This window comes from Harmonia axyridis, chromosome 5 (genome assembly GCF_914767665.1).
Source record: "Harmonia axyridis chromosome 5, icHarAxyr1.1, whole genome shotgun sequence".
Lineage (NCBI taxonomy): Eukaryota > Metazoa > Arthropoda > Insecta > Coleoptera > Coccinellidae > Harmonia > Harmonia axyridis.
This window is the reverse complement of record NC_059505.1, coordinates 41,195,307-41,211,667: the sequence shown is the minus strand read 5'-3', so window position 1 is coordinate 41,211,667 and position 16,361 is coordinate 41,195,307. Positions and strand designations below refer to the sequence as shown.

The 16,361-nt window shown below is 34.2% G+C and overlaps 2 protein-coding genes across 2 annotated transcripts; both read right to left on the bottom strand.

Moving 5' to 3' along the window:
* Window positions 1–1,641: 1,641 nt before the first annotated feature.
* On the bottom strand, window positions 1,642–6,640 carry LOC123680658 (retinol dehydrogenase 11-like). The gene is made up of 4 exons (XM_045618662.1): window positions 6,397–6,640; window positions 3,940–4,263; window positions 2,715–3,043; window positions 1,642–2,353 (listed from the first exon to the last, which is right to left on the bottom strand). Exons 1-4 carry the CDS (start codon window positions 6,566–6,568, stop codon window positions 1,826–1,828), a joined length of 1,353 nt encoding a protein of 450 aa, XP_045474618.1. The 5' UTR covers window positions 6,569–6,640; the 3' UTR covers window positions 1,642–1,825.
* A 1,422-nt stretch (window positions 6,641–8,062) lies between these two features.
* On the bottom strand, window positions 8,063–13,218 carry LOC123680402 (protein bride of sevenless). The gene is made up of 4 exons (XM_045618287.1): window positions 12,269–13,218; window positions 10,088–10,236; window positions 8,693–10,026; window positions 8,063–8,576 (listed from the first exon to the last, which is right to left on the bottom strand). The coding sequence occupies exons 1-4, from the start codon at window positions 12,796–12,798 to the stop codon at window positions 8,394–8,396; spliced, it is 2,196 nt and encodes a 731-aa protein (XP_045474243.1). The 5' UTR covers window positions 12,799–13,218; the 3' UTR covers window positions 8,063–8,393.
* Window positions 13,219–16,361: the final 3,143 nt, after the last annotated feature.

The window sequence follows — 16,361 nt, the reverse complement described above, 5'->3', positions numbered from 1 at the left end:
TTTTAGTTAGTACCAACCTTCAAACGATACGTGTCAAAATTTGACAGCAGTCCGACCATTAGTTTGTGAGATATTGCGTTGTGAGTGTAGCTACTATTGTTATTTGAAAAAAGATGAAAAAAAAATTCGTGTGCTGATAAAATATTGCTTTTTGAAGGGAAAAAATACGGTTGAAGCAAAATCTTGGCTTGATGAAGAGTTTCCGGGGTCTGCACCAGGAATATCAACCATCATTGTTTGGTATGCTAAGTTAAAACGTGGTGAAATGAGCACCGAAGACGGCGAACGCAGTGGACATCCAAAAGAGGCTGTCACCGAAGAAAAAATCAAAAAAGTCCAAAAAACCATTTTGAATGACCGTAAAATGAAGTTGATCGAAATAGTAGATATTTTGAAGATATCATCTGAATGTGTACATCATATCTTTCACGAATATTTGTACATGAGAAAGCTGTGTGCAAAATGGGTGCCGCGTGAGCTCACAATCGATCAAAAGACACAAAGTGTTAATGATTCTGAGCAGTGTTTGAAGCTGTTTAAGTGCAATAAACCTGAATTTTTGCGTCGATACGTGACAATGGATGAAACATGGCTCCATCATTTCACTCCGGAGTCCAATCGACAGTCAGCTGAGTGGACTGCACACGATGAACCGAATCCAAAGCGAAGAAAAACACAACAGTCAGCTGGCAAGGTTATGGCATTAGTATTCTGGGATACGCAAGGTATTATATTCATTGATTACCTCCAAAAGGACCAGATAATCAACAGCGATTATTATATAGCGTTATTGGATCGTTTAAAGGATGAAATCGTTAAGAAACGACCCCAGTTGAAGAAAAAAATGTTGAAGACAATGCGCCATGTCACAAATCAATGAGAATAATGGCGAAATTGCATGAATTGGGCTTTGAATTGCTCCTGCATCTACCCTATTCGCCAGATCTGGCCCCCAGCGACTTTTTCCTGTTCTCAGACCTCAAAAGAATACACGCTGGAAAGAAATTTAACGCCAATGAAGAAGTAATCGCCGAAACTGATGGCTATTTTGAAGTGAAAGACATATCGTACTACAAAAATGGTATCGGTTATGGCATCAGTATTCTGGGACGCGCAAGGTAAAATATTCATTGATTACCTCCAAAATGCCATACCATCAACAGCGATTATTATCTAGCGTTAGTGGATCGTTTAAAGGATGAAATCGTTAAAAACCGCCCCATTTGAAGAGAAAAAGGTGCTGTTTCATCAAGACAATGCGCCGTGTCACAAATCAATGAAAACGATGGAAAAATTGCATGAATTGGGCTTCGAATTGCTCCTGCGTCCACCGTATTTTCGAGATCTGACCCCCAGCGACTTTTCCTGTTCTCAGACCTCAAAAGAATTCTCGCTGGAAATAAATTTAGCACCAGGATTTCCATTTCCGAGATTAAGAGTGTTAGAATGCAGAAAAACTTCTTTCATGCTTCAATAATAATGAAATGGCTATATTTTGTTACTCCTACTCAAAAACACTTTGCATTTTGTATTTTATTAGCTAATATTACAGCTGTGACAGTATTTTGAAGGTGATTTTCTTACTTACAGCCTTTGAAACACTCAACGTATTATCTGGTTTTTTAGATGAACATATTCAAGTTCAAAATAAAGTTTTATTCAACAATAAAATTCTAAATATTCTTCAAATACAATGAAACATATTAACAGTAACAAAACTAGTGAAGAATGCCTAGGATACTATTTCTTGGCACTCCGTATTCATATAATTCTCTTAAAATCTTTCTAGATTTCAACTACCTAGGCTTCAGTCATCTCATTAATTTCAACTTCTTTCTTTCTTGTCTTTATGTTCTGCATCTCCGTTCATATTTAAAAAATCTTTTTGGTCGTTTATTTTTCTGAAACGTAAAATACTTTCATTGCCGTTTTCAACAAACTCGTCATCTTTCTTCTCCTTTTTGATTTCATCACCATTTTCAACAAATTCATTATCTTTCGTCTCCTTTTCGATTTCCTTATTTTCTTCATTTTCTACTTTGTCGCTGTTGGTACTTTCCATTTGCTCTTGTTTGCTTCGGAGTTGATCCAACATAACCTCAACATCTTCACCTTCTCGGTAGATATAGCGATAATTATGTTCTTTTTTTGGGTTTATAAGCGGCAGTTTTTCCGAATCTTCCAGTTTCACGAAAATCTCCGATTCTTTCCAGATATCCTGGCAGAATTTCTCGTTTCTAGCTCCAGGAGGAAGGGGGAAAGTGACGCAGTCCCAAAAATGTTTGCCAGTAACATTCTTCAGCGATTCTGAGAAAGCCAAGTGCAAAGTTGTCTGAGCACCTTCTCTAGGAGTCTGAAAGGAAAGATAACTTGAATTAGAAGGTTTGAAACAATGGAAATTCCACAGAAAGGTTGATAAACTTCAATTTGAATTAGCTACGAAACTACTATTTTCTTTCCCAGATTTTTTTTATTGTTTAGAGTGTACTGTAGGCTTTTTGATAACAAATGAAGACTCCAAAATTGACGCTCACAATTCAGACCATTCTGAAAAACTTTGGTAATTTTGTGTTTGTTGGTCTAGGTGTACGCAAATACTCCTAAACTTCTATAACTCTTATCCAATTCTGCGTAAATTAGGCCTAATAATATTACAAGACCAAAAAAACATATTGCCGGCAAAGTAGAATGCAGAATAACTATGTTTCACACACCTTAGCATAAGCAAAAGATATTGGGCTCATAATAATCTGATCAAGTCCGTCTAATCCTGCTGATTCTTCGGGATTCTTCTCAAAATTGTTGTTGACCCATCCTGGATGTAATGAGTTGCAAATTACACCATAATCTTCAAGTCTTTTAGCGAATCCATTAGCTGCAATAACATTGCAAAGTTTGGAATTTCCGTAAATGAGTCCTGTTCTGAAGAGTGACAATGGATGATCCTTTGGGTAGTTCAAATTTTCTATGGATAGGTTACTGAAGAAAGCTGAAGCCGAGCTTACGAAGATGATCCTGCTTGGTGCTGATTTCTTAAGAAGATCTGAAAAAAGGGAGTGTGTAGGTATGAAAAATGATTGAGTATTACCCTCAGAGTAATAAACAGATAGAGGGAGCATACGTCATTTTCAGTAAGCAAATTCTGTCTCCAACATGAACTATCAAATTTGATATGAAGAAATGAAAACATGTCAGTGTTACGATATTTCACTCAATTCGTGAGTTTTTCCACAATAACGCACTTTTATGTCCCATAGTGAATCAACGTCTCCTATCATTTCAAAATATATTGAAATAAATACCTAAATATGTCAGAAATTCAGAAAACAAACTTCAAGCGCGCCAAACGACGTGAAACAACCGATGACACTAGGAGAGCAAAAGTTGCCAAACCTTGGATTTCAGCAGGTTGATACAGAAAGTAATAAATATTTTGCTTATTATAAATTCGACAATCAGGAAAAATATCGGTTTCCAAATATTCAAATTTGCATATTTAATCGGTTATCACTCAAATAAATATATTTCATTCAAAATAATATACGTTCATAACGATATAGTAAAATTGTGGATTTGAAATTATATCACAATCCGACAACGTAATCTAACCATGTTGGGGACATGTAAAAATTGCGTATACTTCCTCTATCTATGTTTATTACTCTATGGTTTTTCCTGAATTTAAGAAAACTATTTTTTTTTCTAATAATACAATACTCGAATCGAATTGGACTTTAGGAATCAGTTGCAAAATAGTGGAACTGATGTTCATGCCAAATTCCGTTAGAATCTTATATAAGATTAATTTTTTTCAATATATTGATATCTTGGACTGTATCTATGACGTCCCTTTATATCTAAAATTCAAGTTTTTTGATCTGACAACCATCTGAATCTTTCGAATTTCGGACCACATTCAACCAAAATCTTTCGACTCACCTGAAAGCAGATGTGTCAACAAAAATGGTCCAAAATGATTAATTTGCATCGTCTCGTGTAGTCCATCTTCTGTGTGGTTATTAGAAACGCCTGAGGCACATGCGTTATTTATCAAAATGTCCAATCTTTCCTCTGTTTCATTTATATCTTTGGCGAACTCCCTTACCGACTTCAATGAAGCAAGGTCCAGGTATTTGTTGAGGACGTTCTGATTGCTTGTGTATCGCATAATTTTCTTAGCTGCTCTAAGAGCTCCAAATTTATCTGCTATTATCACTCTGCATCCCCTAGAGGCCAAGTGGAGGGCTGTTTCATATCCTATACCTTAAAAAAAAATTGTACGTGCAATAAAAAATAATTTTGGGAAAAAAATATGGGCCAAACGTTGTTGAAGCGTGTATCTTTTCATGATTGAATTGCATACCTTCTAGATACAAATGACGAAAAAAAATGCACATTACTGCCATTATAAAGGGTGTTTTTTTTTCAAGGTATATAACTTTAAGTTGGCATTACTGTTCAAGATGGCGACCGATTTAACAGCTGTCAAGTGATTTCTTCTCAGTTTGGTTTGGCAATTCATCATGAATAGACTCACGCCTGAAAAACGCTTGCAAATAGTGCAATTTTATTTCGAAAATAATGGTTCTGTGTGGATACGTATCGCGCGAATTTTGTTTAGCGATGAAGCGCACTTCTGGTTGAATGGCTACGTCAACAAACAAAACTGCCGCATTTGGAGTGACGCTAATTCTCAAGTGTAAGTCGAAACACCGTTACATCCAGAAAAACTGACTGTTTGGTGGGCTTTATGGGCTGGTGGAATCATTGATCCTTACTTCTTCAAAAACGATGATGGCCAGAACGTTACAGTCAATGGTGATCGGTATAGAGCCATGATTACTAACTTTTTCATTCCTGAATTGAACAACCATGATGTCCAGGAGCTGTGGTTCCAACAAGAAGGCACAAAATGTCACACAGCTCGTGCCACAATCGATTTATTGAAAGACACGTTTGGCGACCGCCTAATTTCACGTTTTGGACCTGTGAATTGGCCTCCAAGATCTTGTGATTTAACACCGCTAGACTACTTTCTGTGAGGCTATGTAAAGTCATTGGTCTATGCGGGAAGAAACAAACCCTTGACCATTTGGAAGACAACATTCGCCGTGTTATTGCCGATATACGGCCACAAATGTTGGAAAATGTCATCGAAAATTGGACGTCCAGATTGGACTACATCCGAGCCAGCCGTGGCGGTCATATGCCAGAAATCATATTTAAAGTGTAATGCCACAAGATTATCTTGCGGATAAATAAAATTCATGTCAATCGAATAATCCATCATTGTTTTATTGCAATTTAAAGTTCTATAGCTCTAAAAAAACAACCTTTAGTTTGATGATACAATTTCTTCACAGATAAATATTTCAACCATTTTTGTCATCTGCGTCTCAAAACTCAGATACTCATATACTGATCAGATGCAAATATTTCAATTATAATTTCCAAGTATACATTTAATTTTTAAACATGTATGATAGGTTAAGTTATCATTTCTGTGATAATACCCCTAAAGAAAAAAAAGAATCAGTGAAAACTATTTAATTGACACAACTATATATCAATGAAAATGAACGTTGATATTTTGATGCGTTAATAAAAAGAACTGATAATGTCAGATATCGAAAGTAATGGAGGATATGCAATCAATTTAAATGAGAAAATTTTATTTTCGATTATTTCATTACAGTATATGCATACACCCACATTTATTAAAAGCATTGTTCTATTTCAACAGTGCATATTCATGCTAAAGATAAGTCCACAAATTCGTGTTGAATCAATTTTCCTAAATTTATTGGATCTTTTCATGGAAATTATTTCATGTCCAAAATATTGGTTAAATATTTTGAATTTTTAAAATCTCATGATTACTTTCGACTTTCATTCAATTCCTTATTTTCAAGAACAGTATATCACCAAAGCTTGAAGTTTGTGCAAGTTAAGAAAACTAACAAGGTCCTGTATATGGCTTGTTACTATTTCTTTATGCCACTTTAGGGGCAAAATTTCATTCTTTTAATAAAGATGTGTATTTTTATCGAATTTCTAAGGTATGCCTTATTTCAAAATTATCATTTCTGCTTTTCAATTAAAGTGCACTACACTAAGCATTTTTCCTATTTTTTTTCGTTGAAATTCTCGACAAGAAAACATATAGAACCAAAAGACAAGAAATGAGTTACAGATAAATGAATAGAAATGTTATAAACAAATACAGACAGATCATCAAGAGAAATGTTGAAATTAAAAAAAAGATATCGATAGATTTACTGAAAGTTTTCCACAACATGAAAATAGTTAGTTATTATTTCTCATAAAAGGAAAAAGAGTTATCGGAAAAGCTCAAGATTTCCTTTAGATGATACTTTAAAAAGAAATTTAGCTCACCTGTTGATCCTCCGGTTACTATCGCAGTTTTTCCGGATAAACAGGCCAAACTTTTGCATTTTCCAAGGGTCAACTTTTGGAAAATCTTCAATAGAATCAACGCGACTACAGGCAAACATACGAAAACAATGAAATAGAAGAAATATTTAAAATAGATGTAAGGTATGATCATGATGCTGCACCAATCATAAGATGAACGAGACTGGCTAGCTAGATCTCGAAGTGTAGACTAATGAACTGTGATCAAATGCATCAATAGAGAAAGTGCAATGATAACAGCATGTATGTACTTTCATTTGTTGAGAGAAATGGTTAAGTACTTGATATATTGTAAAAATTGTCACTTTCCCTGTGACTTGACTAAATGAACAAGTTACTTCTAGTATATTTCATAGTATTAGGAAGTTAAATGGAATGATAATCTTAAATTTCCTGTCTTAGTTCAGTATGAAACGAGAATCGAAAAACCAAAAACTATGATCTAATATTTCCTCTTATATAACGCTTCACCTCTTATCAAAAAAATATATAAATTGAACCAATTTATTAATGCTGAACCAAAATTATTAATGCTGAGTAAGTCATTTGTCATTTACTATCATCTTAATAATGGATTATATCAATTTTATCATTTCATATTTGCAAGTTAACTAGAAATTCATTATTCCTTTGATTTTTAGCCTTCGAAATGCATGAATCGATCTAACATGTTAGCAATCGATTTTAAACACATTTAATGCAAATAGGGATAATAGTTTTCAATAAGAAAATTGGATTCTTTTATTTCACAGAATTTAAAATGTTAACTTGTGGGTTTTCTGATGAGAGATTGCATTTTGAATAACTGTCACTTTTGGAGCAATTTTATTTAGACATTTGACTAGTAAAAACTCCATTACTGAAATTAGAATGATACACGCTTCAACAACGCATTGCAATTGTTTAAGTTCCCTACAAAAATGGTGACAATTTTGCAATCACAGTTAGCTAAAGTAAAGCACTTTTGGGTTGTCGTGAAACACCTTCTCGATCGGCAATATTGAAACTGGTGGAAAAATTTGAGCTATTGGGACAAGTTAGTGATGTGAAGAATTGAAACCGTGTGCGTCGCACAGAACAACTGAGAATATTGCTGCTGTGGCCTGTAGTGTTGATGAAAACTTAGGCTTGTCGATCTTGGGAATTAGGCTATGATTTTTTTGGCTGATATTGATGTGGGCTTTATACATCTTCAACAAGACGGCATTACGTACCAGCAAAAAATTTTCCTGGCCTTGTTATTCCTCAAAGAGGAGATTACATTTGGCCACCCAGCTCTTATGATTTAACATCTTTAGACTTTTCCCTTTGGTGCCACGTGAAAAATGAGGTCTATACTAATACTCTGAATCGATTCAAGACTTCAAGGATGGAATTCGTGTAGAGTTTTTCTCAGAAAGGCTTTGATTTAGGACAAAATATAAAAATAGCATTCAAAATAAGTTATGTATTTATTTTTTGGTGCGATAATACATTACTTTAAATGTTTGAGTACGGAACACATATTTAAACAATAATCGCCAATACCAGATGTTAATATCACATAAAATTAAATAATTCATTCCAGTTATTTCAACATCTATTAAAAAATCATCATCACATAATTATCAAAAATTAATAAACCTGATATAATTAACACATCTATCATGAATTCATATTCTGCATTTTATCGATAATGAAATAAATATAAAAATATGTATGTCTTCGAAAATATCAGAAAAGTAAACATAATATATTTATATTATCATAAAAATATTTCTATGGGTAACGAAATATGTTGACCAGTATATTATCTCTCGAGTAACATTGTATCATGGAGATCCACATATTTCAAACATAATGGGTACATCTTTAGAACTATCAACCAAGATTTCTCTTGACACATATATAATTTTTATACAGTAGCTGCTATGTTCGAAAATACTCATATTAATACTGGTTTTTTTTCTCTCTTTCTTTTAGAAACGTGTAACTTTGTCAAGATGCATCGATGAATTTGTTTGAACCTCAAAATTTAGATCTTCATCCCTTGGTAATGTTGGGTAGTTGTAAATATCATCATCCAAGTCCGTTACTGTTATCCCAGCTCTTGCTACTGATATGGCGTTTATTGCAGCCACGTTGACGCAATCATAGACTTGCTAGAAAAAAAATTAAGTGTATAAATATCAAATTGCCAGACCTTTGCAATAACAGGAGAACATGAACAGATCCTTGAGGAATACTAATTAAACTATTGACAGCAAGCTGTACTCACCCTGGCATCTGCTCTATAAATGTCCAACACTCCATTCCTTTCATTGACATTTGGCAAGCTGTTTCTCATCTTATGACGAACTGAAGATACCATCATCAAATACGTTCTAGACACCAAAATGACCCCTTGCAAAATGCTAGCTGTAGAAATTGTTGCAAAGCATATCAGAAGATCTCTCCACGAATCGTTCAAAACTTTATAACAGGAAATCCAGAAACACCAACACAAAATAATCAAAAAAACAGAGATAAAGAAGTATTTTCCTTCTCTGTAATTCCTCTGTGACTTAAAGATCATAGGACAAAGACAGATGATCATAACAAGAAGAAGAACGTTGTACGACATGAAATAAATAAAATTCGAGCCTGCAAACACTCTTTGACAGTCATCAAATACCTGTAAACTCAAGGCTGCTTGCACTCCAAAAATGAATAAAGTTAAGAAGGACTGCACAGAACCAGGGATGTGTGACATATAAGCCATTTCCTTAGTGACGGTAGCAAGGAAAATGCAACGCGCTAAAATGAGAGAAAAAGCTCCACAGATACTCAGTGAAGTCCATAGAGATTTTAAAAGGCATAGAATATTTGAGTTATCTTCTTGTACTCTTAAGGAGAAAGGAAGAACGGAGGTATACATGAGAAGCACACTAAGAAGCAAGAAAATCGTGGTTGTAGGATTCCCCTCAAGAATTTCTCTCCTACAGATAGAAATAAGGAAGAACGTTAATATGATCAAATTAACAAGAATTCCTACAGCAGATATAGCTACAAATACCATAATGAAAGGTTCTGAACGAAACTCTACAGGGTTGTCGAAAATAATATTGATATTCTGTTTCATTTCCCCAAAATTCAGACAGGAAGATTTACAGGTGTTAAAATCTTCGCATATTTTCGGTGTAACATTGGTCATATCCACATCGTATAGATTTTCAAGATGATCATCGAATATATTATAAGTGAACATCTTAGTTAGAGGTTGCTTGAAGTTGTAACCCATCTTGAAAAAATCTTCAGATTCGTTCTCTACTTTGTAAACCTCGAACAAAAAATTATTTCGCAATGGTTCAATCTTAAGCATCTTCAAGATCATCTCATCGGTATACCAAGTGTTCTTGTTCGAAAACTGTATATTTTTACTTTGTAAACATTTAAGGTTAGGAGTTGTTTCATTGCAGTGGATCTTCAGAAAAGTTCTCAAATACTCTGTGTAGCTCAAGATGGGTCGAGACAGCTCGAATATAAGATTTATAGGTATGAGATTCACTTTTTCTACGCTGTCAGTCAATGGGATATGAGATGGAAGAATCATGTAGAAATTTTCCGAGATGTCTGCAAAAAAATTGTGATGTTTGAACGATAAAATAATTATTAGAGAAGTTATGTCGTTTACCATGAAGTGGAAGGCCATCTGTGGGTGCAATGACCATTTGAACTTCTTGCAGATGTTCATTACTTGTTAAAAAGTTTGTCAGTTGCGAGTTATCTCCAAATACTACAAGGGGTCCTTCATCTTCGTATTCATAGGTTGAGTTGTTATCTCTGGGAATTAAAAAAATGTCAATTTCAGAAAAGTTTCCCAAGAAAATAAATAAGGATATGTTCCTGAAGTTTTAACCAATTGGTTGACATATTTTAAGGATGATAGTTTATTTTATATTAAGCCCTTCTGTCGATTTCAGCAGCGATTTTTTTTTTATTATAGCTTGATTCTTTGTATACCGTCCTCAGTTTCTACGTTCTTAGTTATATACAGTGGTGAACAATAAAAATTAGAAGTAAGTTTTTATTCAAAATTATGGAGTATGTTTACACTCAAATGTTGCCTCATCTCTTAATTAATTGCGATATCTTAATTTTGAGCGAAATCACAACACTTTATACAGGGTGATTCACCGTAATGGCCTATTAGACGTTTATGGAAAACTAATCATAATTTTGAGCTGAAAATTTGCATGTTGGGGTTTGAGACAATGGTCTTTCTCCTCAAGATATTTTCAGATCTCTACAATTTCCGGTTATACCGGGAATAGACTACTACTTCCTTATTTCCTAATTTGAAAATTTTGAGTTTTGATGAATTTAAGTAGTCCAAACTCATAATTTTTCTGATAAACACCCTGTACATTTTTGGTCCAAACCGCAAATAGTATTATAATACTAGGTATTTTCAGAATAGAAAATGAAAAAGGTTTTTCCGTAAAAAATGTTTCTGTAGAAATATTTCTAAAAAATGTGAATCCTCGTTGCCACCAATTTTTTCATATGAATCTCATTAACTCATGAACTGATGAATTTTTACTCAAGGTATGGCATATTCCTGAAATTTTCATGAAAAAAGCTATCTAATGATACAATAATATATATACTGGATGTGCAATCCGAAATAAGGTAGTAGTAGTCTGTTTCCGGTATAACCGGAAGTTGAAGAGATCTGAAAATAGTTTAGGGAGAAAGATAATTGTCTCCAAACCTCAACAGGTAAAGTTTCAGCTTAAAATTATTAGATTAGATTAGTTTTCTTTAAACATCTAATAGGCCTTCGTGGTGAATCACCCTGTATAGTAGTTGAACGAGAAATTATTGTTCTGAATTGCAAAGCACCTCAGGATGTCCTGAATAAAAGCTTACTTTAATTTTTTTTTGGCCACCCTGTATATAACAAAAACGAAGTACCTAAGGACAGCATCTAAACAGTTATGTTCCCTAAGAAATCAAGTTGCAATGTGAAAAAATATTGCTATAATCGTCCTAAGGATTCAAGAGAAAATGAACTACAATTTTCATTGAGATTTTCCTCTAATTTTGCAGGTTTGTATATTTATGAATATGCTAACAAATTTTAATTTTTTTATTTCAGTGCAAAAAACTAATTTTTAATATAGACGTTTTCATTATTCATATTCATTATAAGTAATGAGAAACTGAAATAAAGGGAGCTTTCAATAACTGTTCAGAATCTGATCGATCAATTTCAAAGGCTGAAAAAAAAATCGAATTGAAATATACAAACATTCAATTTAAATCTTGTAATATTTCCATGTAAAGTCCCACCTCCAACAATGTAGTGTTTTGAAATTTCGTATATTTTCGATTGATATAAAAACAAAGAACCTTCCTGTCAAATATGCACCATTTTCCAAAAAGATAAATAGAAGACAATAATTATATAGCCATGAATGAAATGAGTCATCTCATTCTGAGTCAGTGTACTTTAGGAATATCAATGGGAATCCATATGAATGACTAATTCATGCAGGTAATGTACTTATGCATTTCATAAATTGAATTCGAATAAAAACAATAAAATTGCATTTGCGGAATCAAAAAGTTGTTTTCGATAAATTATTGAAATTTGTTATTCTGCCAGTTTGTTGATTGCATAAAGAAACAGCACTAAATTTCGAGATCATTCTAAAAAAACTGAATAAACTAGATATTTTCCACTAAAAGCTCAATATAAATTCCCAAAAATCTGCATCAGAAACATTTAATAACATTGAATTCAATACAATATCACCCACGATGCAAAAAAAATCAATACGAAAAAATCTCAAAAACCAATCAAACTCACTTGAGCATCCAATACTTCCTGATACAAATCCTCTTGTTTTTCGCAAACTCAAAAACATCATCCAACAGTTTCTCATCAGGAAAAACAGCAGTAACATTCTCAGTCCACCCTAAGACATCCAAAAGATGCACAGCACTCTTCACCAAGTACCCAAAATCTGGAACAGCCTGCTTCAGACAAATCTTCAAGTCATCAGCTAATCTTTCCACTTCAGTAGACACTGCAGCATCAACTACAGCTCCAAGATAAGCATCACTAGAGCTCTTTCTCCATACATCAAAGAGTACCTCTGTGTAGTCTTCTTGGCTGCAAGCATTGTAAGCTTGAAGTGTAAGGTTTAGTGGTTTTAGTCCTCCTAAGACGTTCAATCTATCTAAGATCCATCTTGTTGTGTCCAATCTTCTGTCGGTTTTCGAAGTGTCGTTGCATGTAGAGAAGATCACTGCAAGATTGGCATCACTCTCATGTTGAATCACTTTGGAGGGCACCACAATGATTTGAGCGAAAATAAAAAAAGCAACGAGAAGCATGATGGCATTGCGTTCAACTATTTCATTTCTATATATTGTTGTGTAAATGAGACGCACAGACCTATGCTTCCGTTTTAGGCTTCACTAAGCCACTTCAATGTGGTTCTCTGACATAGTACATTGCCTGGTTACTGCCGATACAAACTCTGCAAGAACTGCGGGTTTGTAACTTGACACAGATCGATTCGAAGTTGGATATCACGTGCATACAATTAGGAGACTATATATAAAGAATCAGTATAAATGTGGATGTAGAAACGCAAGGTTTGGTTGATCTATGAGGGGTAGTCTTTTACCAATTAAGGGTTGATGGTATTGATTGTTATTTTTGGATTTAATTTGTTTTAAGAGCTATGCGTATTTGATGAGGTTGTTTTTTGGGAGGTTGGGACAGGTCAAGGTTGTTGAGTAGGGTAGTAGGGAATGAGGGTTGTGCTTAAAAAAGAATGGCAGGTGGTGCTGGGTCCTATTTTTGAAGTTTGATCTTGACCTGATTTATTTAGGGGTTTTGTATAGAATTGTTTTGAAATTTAGTTTTTGTTTCCAATGATGAATCTTCGGAATCGTTTCATAAAGATTATTTCTTGATTGTTCGATAATTCAAGAATAATTATACAGGATGTCCCACAATTGACGCAACGCTCTCTTACGGTTAAGCGCTGAAATTTTCGATTCTTATTTTGATACAGTATTATGAGTCTCCTTTAAAGCTACATTTTCAAATTGTTTGGAAATACACACGGTGTACCAAAAAAGTGTAAATGATGAAATATAGATATTTTCTTACGAAATACCCCGTTTTCATTGAGTTTTAGATTGTGAAATATTCAATTTTATTTCGACGCAGTATCATTAGGAGTTACATTCTCAAATTGTTTGAGAATACACAGGGTATACCAAAAAAATGTAAATGACCAAACATTTATTTTTTTTATGGATATTTTTCCATTGAATTTTCATGAATTTCATGGAATTAATGAACACAAGTTCATTTGAAGTTTCATATGCTTAAAACTTACGGTTTTGAGATATTCCGATTTTTCGTAAATAGGATAAATTTAAGAGAACCTAATAACTTCGAAATTAAATTAATTTATTTGAATGAGATTTTGAGAATGGATACTAACAGGTGTTTTTTTTCCGAGGTATATAACTTTAAGTTGGCATTACTGTTCAAGGTGACGACCGATTTAACAGCTGTCAAGTGTTTTATTCTCAGTTTGGTTTGGCAATTCATCATGTATAGACTCACGCCTGAACAACGCTTGCAAATAGTGTAATTTTATTTCGGAAATAATGGTTCTGTGCGGAATACGTATCCCGATTTTCATAAGCGAATTTTGTTTAGCGATGAAGCGCACTTCTGGTTGAATGGCTACGTCAACAAACAAAACTGCCGCATTTGGAGTGAAGCTAATCCTCAAGTGTATGTCGAAACACCGTTACATCCAGAAAAACTGACTGTTTGGTGCACTTTATAGGCTGGTGGAATCATTGGTCCGTACTTCTTCAAAAACGATGATGGCCAGAACGTTACAGTCAATGGTGATCGGTATAGAGCCATGATTACTAACTTTTTCATTCCTTAATTGAACAACCATGATGTCCAGGAGCTGTGGTTCCAACAAGACGGCGCAACATGTCACACAGCTCGTGCCACAATCGATTTATTGAAAGACACGTTTGGTGACCGCCCAATTTCACGTTTTGGACCTATGAATTGGCCTCCAAGATCTTGTGATTTAACACCGCTAGACTACTTTCTGTGGGGCTATGTAGAGTCATTGGTCTATGCGGATAAGCCACAAACCCTTGACCATTTGGAAGACAACATTCGCCGTGTTATTGCCGATATACGGCCACAAATGTTGCAAAAAGTCATCGAAAATTGGACGTCCAGATTGGACTACATCCGAGCCAGCCGTGGCGGTCATATGCCAGAAATCATATTTAAAATGTAATGCCACAAGATTATCTTGCGGAAAAATGAAATTCATGTCAATCGAATAATCCATCATTGTTTTATTGCAATTTAAAGTTCTATAGTTCTAAAAAAACACCCTTTAGAAGAATGGTGATACGTATTGGCATTTTGATTATCATTGAGGACTCTACTGGGTGTTCAAAATGAGACAATTCATTGATGACTAATTCAAACCTTAATATCAGGCTTATTGCAAATGTCACACCCTGTATTTTGTTTTTTTGATTAGGTAGCACATTTTAATATCTACAAGAAATTTTCTACCAAATGAGAAAGCAAAATATAGGAAATTTCCTCACTAAAAAATGGAAAGAGTGAAATATTTTAAAAGGTTCATCTGACCATTTTTTCATATGAAATCTTATACAAATGACAGAAACTCCTTTTGAAAGGTCAAGATCACGAACGAAACATTCACATCTATGGTTTTTAAAGAATGAGAAACATCATTATATTGATGACTATGCAAAATAGATTAATTTTTTGAGTAATATCAATTCTCGACGAAATCGCTAGCTTCTCGATATATGCCTATCCCTATTTCGACGATCAAAACAATACAAAAGATGCAAATAACAAGAATTATTCTACCTGTAGCTTCATTATGTTCATATCAAACCACAGCTTGGTTCAAAATTCCTCGAAAATTATACATTATACAAAATATTGAAATTCTTTACAGTGTGTTTCAAAATTTATGATCATGTGCTCTATCTTCTTATCAGAATTAATTGAAAATTTTTTTATCATTAGATTTAGGTAAACTTTAACGATACGCGCTTCAAAAACGCATCGAAATTGTTGAAATTCACTACAAAAATGGTGAAAATTTTGCAGTCACAGTTAGCAAAACTAAAGCACTTTTAGATCGTCTTGAAGCACCTTCTCAGCCGGCAATAACGAAAGTGGTAAAAAATCGAGCTGTTGGGACAAGTTAGGGATGTGAAGAATCAAAACTGTGTGCGTCGCTTAAGAACAACTAGGAATATTGCTGATTTTCTATGACCGGAATTGGAAGATATTGATGTGGACGATGTTTATTTTCAACAACATGGCGCTACGTGCCACACACGTAGGGATTCATCAAGCCAAGTAGCTTGACATTTTAACCAACTACTTGACTCAAGCTCGTGAGAAATTACATACTTGAGCTTGACTTGACTTGATTTTAGATATTTATTGCTTGACTTGATATCAAGCTACTCGCTATAACTTGAGCCTGATATGCACGCGTTGCACGGCATATATTTCTGCAATCTCGTGAGCGCTTAGACTAAATAAGGGGATTCCTCGAGCGGCGAGAGACTGAAGCACTCGCCAGTGTGACTTTATTAGTAGTTTTCTCACATTTCTATGAAATCTATTGGTAGATTTTGGTAGTTTCAGAAATATCTTTCCGAACTTGGCCAAAATGGCCAAGGATTTTTTATCAACGCCAGCATCTTCAGCTCCTGTCGAAAGACAATTTTTCAGAGCTGCTCTTACAGTTACAAAAACCCACAATATGTTAAGCGACAAATCTATAGGACGATTCATGTGTCGTAGAACCTAGATGGAAAATTATGAAATCAAACAAAGC